The 6,000-nt window shown below is 44.6% G+C and overlaps 1 protein-coding gene and 1 non-coding gene across 6 annotated transcripts in view; one reads left to right on the forward strand and one right to left on the reverse strand.

Annotated features, from left to right (window-relative positions):
- Positions 1-2,803, forward strand: part of LOC146173652 (glutamate receptor U1-like) — a 138,322-nt gene extending 135,519 nt beyond the window's left edge. For 2 of the 5 annotated variants that reach the window (XM_084584833.1, XM_084584835.1), the window contains exon 9: positions 1,291-2,803. In XM_084584833.1, coding sequence (XP_084440959.1) covers positions 1,291-1,561 — 271 coding nt within the window. In that variant the 3' untranslated portion in view covers positions 1,562-2,803. The remainder of the gene's footprint in view (positions 1-1,290) is intronic. The other 3 variants (XM_084584831.1, XM_084584832.1, XM_084584834.1) reach the window with 2 other exon arrangements.
- A 2,643-nt stretch (positions 2,804-5,446) lies between these two features.
- TRNAL-CAG (transfer RNA leucine (anticodon CAG)) lies at positions 5,447-5,530 on the reverse strand. The gene has a single exon. It is a non-coding gene; the product is annotated as a tRNA-Leu (tRNA).
- Positions 5,531-6,000: the final 470 nt, after the last annotated feature.

Below are 6,000 nucleotides of genomic sequence, written 5' to 3' on the forward strand. Positions count from 1 at the left end.
AACGCAATTTAAAGACAAAACATGTTTGGAAAAACATGGAGAAAAGCTACAAACGCACCCAGGGTCCAAATCGGCCAGTCGGCTTCCCAAGCAAAGCGCAAGACATGTGGGAGATGCGAATATATGTTAGCAAATCCTAGGTGGTGGAAATTAATTCGAATGCGATCGCTACCAACTCCCATCATGAATCAGTCTGTTCGTTCTATCAGTCCTATCATAACGGTGCGGTTAAGGCGTACAGTTAAGGACAGAAGTTTGCTGGACGCGAGTTCGTGCAGAAATTGTTTATTTCTGTGTAGTCGGACAAATATTAAAAATTAGATGTGCCGAATCATGAGGGGAGACGCACGCCCCAGTCAGAGAAAAAATATTAGATGAAAGACTAGCGAAGCAACAAAGAAATAAATGTTTTTCCGCAAATCCGCGTCCCGGAAACTTTTGTTCCTGACTGTACATGCTAAGAAAAACAGTTAATTATTGCACCTTTTCTAAAACATTGTTGTCTTCAACACATGGATAAATATAAAGCAATAAATGATGGTAGTAATCGGACGTCAAAATTTCGATAGCAAATATATGCCAAACTTTGATGAACTTATGAAATAGAACAAGATAAGGGAGTACAAGTGGTCCAATCAGAAAAATATTAACAAAATACTCGCACGTGAAATAAAATCTTAAGGTGCAATTTTGCTAAATGTTACTGACAAAATACTGATAATATTGGTGGAGCGTGAGGGTTCAAAAACGAATTTGGCGAAATGGTTTGGTTTGGTTTGGTTTGGTTTGGTTTGGTTTGGTTTGTAGCGTTTAGCATCTCAAAGCGACTGAGTCTATGAGAGATAGCGTAGTGAAGGACTCCGGACATTTTGACGAATTGGGGTTCTTGAACGTGCACTTACGGCTTCTAATTAATGATAAGATACACGTTTACGTGAAATCACACCTGCTAAAATGCGTTGCGTGTTCACAAAATAGCAAAATCGACCCCATGTTCGCATTTCACGTTATAATTTGATAATAATTGGTTCACAGGATGAGAAAGGCGCAGTATATGTCACACTTGCTCTGTGGACACTTGAACTGCGCCATAAGGAAAGGGAGAAAGGTGGGAGTGAAAGTGGATAGAGAGAAAGGGGAGCCGTAGTGGAGGGCTACGGAGTAATTTCAACCACTTGGGGATCTTTAACGTGCGCTGACATCGCACAGCACACGGACGCCACTTCGTTTCGCCTCCATTGAAACCCAGCCGTAAACGTTTTTCGTGTGTGTGTGCTTTTTTTCTGGCAGGATCCGCTGGCTGCAGGAAGCGGCAGTCCCCTTCATGCTTCCGCATGAAATATTCCGCAAGCCGGCCACCTGCTTTCTCGACCAGGTTGGAGGAAGCGGCGGACGCTCGGCGGCCGGCCAGTACGAAGTTCTGCACCTCGAAGACCTTCAAGCCGCCTTCCTGATTCTGCTGGGCTTGCTGGCCATCGCATTTGGGGTCCTTCTTCTCGAGTTGGCCGTCTACAGGTGTTGCCATCGCCGACAGCTCAAAGGGAAAAGAAGCCTGGCTTAGACGAGTGGCTGTGTAACCTGAGGCTTATGTTACTGAAGAAAAAAGCGACACATAATCTTCAAGGGCGAAATTCCGAACAGTGGAGCCAATCAATTTTCATATTGGGCGCAGCTCCTGAGTGCAAAACGGTTATTCGCAAATGCTCCTCAATTAGAGGTCCTTTAACCGGTGCTGTCGGCCTACTACATTAAAGCGAAACAATTGTTGGCAAAGTGGTGTCCCTACTTCGCAACCGTAGATTCTAGGCCTTCTCTGAAAAGCACCAGCCGTTTCATTCTTCAGTTATATCCGGCTAATAGGGGACATCTGTACAAGTTTATAAGTGTTGTGTGCCATATCATAAAATGAAATGCTATTCGCTCTTCGCTGACTTGTACACTCGAAAAAGGGACAATGAAAGCGATGACAGAATTGCGTGCTTCCGTTCTAGGTAGTGTGATCCAGGTGATGCGTCCTGTTCGTTTCCCTCGTTCTTATCGCACTGCTCAAGGCGCCCGCCGGAAGTTACGGCGTGATACCACGCAGATTGCTATAGAATTTCCCGCCTACTAATGTACCAGCTGTGCGGCAGGGCATCGTTTTCATGTTCATAAAAGTCTGGCCCCTTTTATGAATACCTTGCACGATAAATGTTTCATGTGAGCATGAGGAGCGACAGCTTTCTTTGTTAAGATTTGCCAAATACGGCGAAATGTTCATGGCACGAAAGGGTCACACCATTCACAAATTCGTCCTCGAGGTGTCTGACTCCCGTGAGTTAGTGTTTTGTGGCTTCTCCGCCATACACATGAGGGAGGCACGCACGCCACGCACGAATTCACGTGCATACATGAGCGGGTTTGCATACAAGCTTCTTCGTCTGAAACGGGCAGTGTATGGAAAAGCCGTCGACTGGTGCCAGTTTGGCCATGTTCTCAACTGAAAAGTGACACCGAGGTTCCCGTCACATACACAAAAGTACATACATAACGTTTACTGGCAATGCGATTATTTGTTCGCTGGGCGACACTTTCCGTCGAAGTAAAAGGAGTCACTTGAAGCTCTTAGGTGGAAGAGGGGGTGCGGAGAAGACTTCAAACTGGCACCTTCCCTAACACACCTAATTTCCAGATTTTTTAACTCCGAAATTATCCCTAGATGTCGCTTCTACAGCGAAGCCGCCTCCTTAGCTCACTTAATATGGGAATGCTGGGCATGCCTATCTGCTCATGTCTGATTAGTCATTTTATAGGCGGAGTAGAGTAAAGGCCAGCGAAGACCCAACATGAGTAGTAGCATGGGCCTGTGTTGATCCGAAACCTTGACGGCCACGGACATATCTAAAGACCACCTTCACTATAACCCCCCCCCCCCCCCCATCGTTCCGCTTCGCAAAAAGCATCATGCTTCAGTGAAATTTAATTAAGCTCTAAATTTTTGGCAATGTTAATTTTTCTTTGCTCTCAACTTTGTTGTATGTTTTCATATTTCCTAATTTTACTGCTCATTTTTTGTAGGCGAAAATGAATGACCTGAGAGACTTATTTTTTCTGAACCTTCTTCACTGTTACATGATACGTATAGGCTGTTACATCTTAGCAACACGTACGATTCGTTGACTCCTTGCATTGCCCATTAAACGCTAATTTTAGCCATGAGAGGTGTCTCTTGGTGTCAGATTTCGAGAGCTTCCTCGGAACGACCTACAGTACTCTAGAGACCAATTTATAAAACAATAAAAGTTTAATGCTCAATTTAAGATCGATATCAGAAAGATCTCTTCAACTTGCAGCATTCCGTTGCTACCTGCATTTGCACTGCAGAATTGCAAACACCTAGAGGGCATACTACTTTTCATAGACAAAAATACACCTGAGTAGGTGGTAGTGGTGAAAAACTTTACGCAATGTTGGGAGCGTTCAGTGATTACATCCTAATAACGGGTCGGCTCTTGGCTACGTGTTGTGGCCGGAAGCTGAGCCTGAGCCGGTTAGCTTTCCTGCTCACAGGAACAGCCGAAACTTATCTGTTTCTGTCGAATCACTGCCCCTAGTCCAAAGAAATAAGGCACTGAATATTGTCCCGGATCGTAAGACCCCAGGACTGTGTGAGATGAAAGGAACTGCTTCCGTTCGGGAATATCCCAAACCAATTCCTGTTTTTCTTGAAAGAAAAAAGATAAGCTGCTGGAGAATGCCGCAAGGTTCGGTACAAAGCGTGAAAGATATTTAGCTATTCCCAGGTATACTTTGCAAGTTCCTTTTATTAGTGGGGCTGTTCATTTTTATGATGGCTTCAACATTTGTAATATGAGCTACTGGAGGAGAAGCAGGCACTTTTTCATGTTTAACGTGACACTTGCCTCATTTAGTCGTTGAAGGACGGTGCGAAGTATCTTGTTCTGTTCCGTCTGAGCCCAAAATAAGGTGTCATCCATATCATATGGCATACAACTGGGTTGAAACAGAATATCTGAAATCTGTCTGTGAAAGTGCTCGGGAGCTGCCGCGATGCGAAATGGAAGACTTTTGAAGGAAAACCTCGCGAATGGCGTGATTCAGGCAGTAAGCTTCTTGCCGTCTTCACTGAGTTGTATCAACCAGAACCCTAAATTAGCATCCAGCTTCGAAAACATCTTGGTCCCGTGAAGCAGCCCGAGCGTATGCTCGACAGACGGAATCGAATATCACTATCTCAGGACATGGCGGCTGAGTTCCGTGAACTCCACGCAGATGCTAACATCACCAGGTACCTTTTGGACTTACACCATAGGTGGACACCATTCAGCAAAATTCACCAAAATTAATATGCAGAACACTAAGGTGATGTTCAACAGTCTAGAAAAGGAACAGCAGTTTAAAGTAGCTAGCGAAGCGTTGGAAATGGTAGGCGAATATATCTACTTAAGACAGGTAATGACCGCAGATCCGGGCCACGAAAGGGAGATAACTGGGAGGATAAGAATGGGATGGAGCGCATTTTAAAGGTGCTCAAACGTTATGACTATCAGCTAACCGGTGTCGCTCAAGAGCAAAGTGTATAACACTTGTATCCTTTTAAAGTTTTAAACCCTTCTTTCCTTCTAAAGCGAAATAAGTGGTGAGGCGAGCTTAAAGCAAATGATTTCGCACCCTCGCGCAGGAGAATGTGGTGCCCACTTAGTACGTTGCCGAGACATTAAAGCAATGAAGGAAATTCAAATTATTAGACTGATATTTGTTTTGTGCAAATACGCCCACTTTGAGGCAACTTGCTCGAGCTCGAGATAATGCTCCCTTTGTTTTCACTAAATTTCTTTAGCCCTGAACGCGGGCTACTGTTTAAGTTTTTGGGTACATGTATTTTCAGTGTCTTAAAGAAAAGTTATCTAATGAAACAGCAACCATGTAAGCACCGAAGCATACAACTCTTTCATTTCAAATGTTGCTTTGGAAGAACTATTTTGTGGACAGCTCTCCGCTTATCTTTCTTTCTACAATAGTTAGAACCCCGTCACTGAATGAACTCCTCTTTCCAAAAGCGGTACATTTTCTGTGTTTGAACTATGAAGCCGAGCTATAAACAGCATTTCCCTGCTGGCAGAGCGGCGGCAATGCAGCAATGCGGCCGAAATGTATGGCAGTTCCGGCTCTTTAACATGAGGCGCTACCCTAAATGTGTTAGCGTAGTATGAAGCAACAACTGAGGAAAATAAAGAACCCTCTGTCCGCGCACTTATTAGTCAATCGCAGCAACTCCACGGTATATGCATATGGAAAACTGTATGAAATGTAGTGACGGTCAATTGACTGTCAAATATTTTAGAGGTTCTATTGCTCCGCTGTGCATAAAAAAAATATACCGTGCGTTTCCTTGTGTTGTAGCTGCAAAGAAATAAAATGATCAAAAAGCAAGAAAAAAAAAGTGTGTCAGAAGTGGGATTCGAACCCACGCCCGGAAGACCGGACTGCGACCTGAACGCAGCGCCTTAGACCGCTCGGCCATCCTGACAGAACGATGGAGCGGCAAATTTGAATGCTAGCCAATATTATCTTTCAGATTTACTTTGAATGAACAGTGTCTGTTCTGATTGAAATGAGCCCCGTCACAGGTGCATATGTTGTGCATGCTGTTTTTTCACTCGCCGCCTCGGTGGCTCGACTGCCGCTTTCGTCACAGTTACATGGCAACTGCACGTGGACGAGTCATGACGTATGTTGAACAAGCAGTGAGGCATGATGGGATGTCCGCTATTATTAGCTCTCGTTATGACATAGCACTACAGCATCATCCACTTTATACTAATTAAAACAGTTAACATTTGGCTGATGACGTCAGATCCTGCCACGAGACTATCGGTACCACTACTTGCAGTGACATCTTCTGTTTCCCAGGAGGCATACAAGGCTTTCGCCGCAATTCTCGGTTTCCACGTGACGTTAGCTCCGTCGCACGTTTTGGACTTCCCTGCCACGTTCTGA

Source organism: Amblyomma maculatum, chromosome 11, assembly GCF_055883805.1.
Source record: "Amblyomma maculatum isolate TAMU_Amacu chromosome 11, ASM5588380v1, whole genome shotgun sequence".
NCBI classification, from domain to species: Eukaryota; Metazoa; Arthropoda; class Arachnida; order Ixodida; family Ixodidae; genus Amblyomma; species Amblyomma maculatum.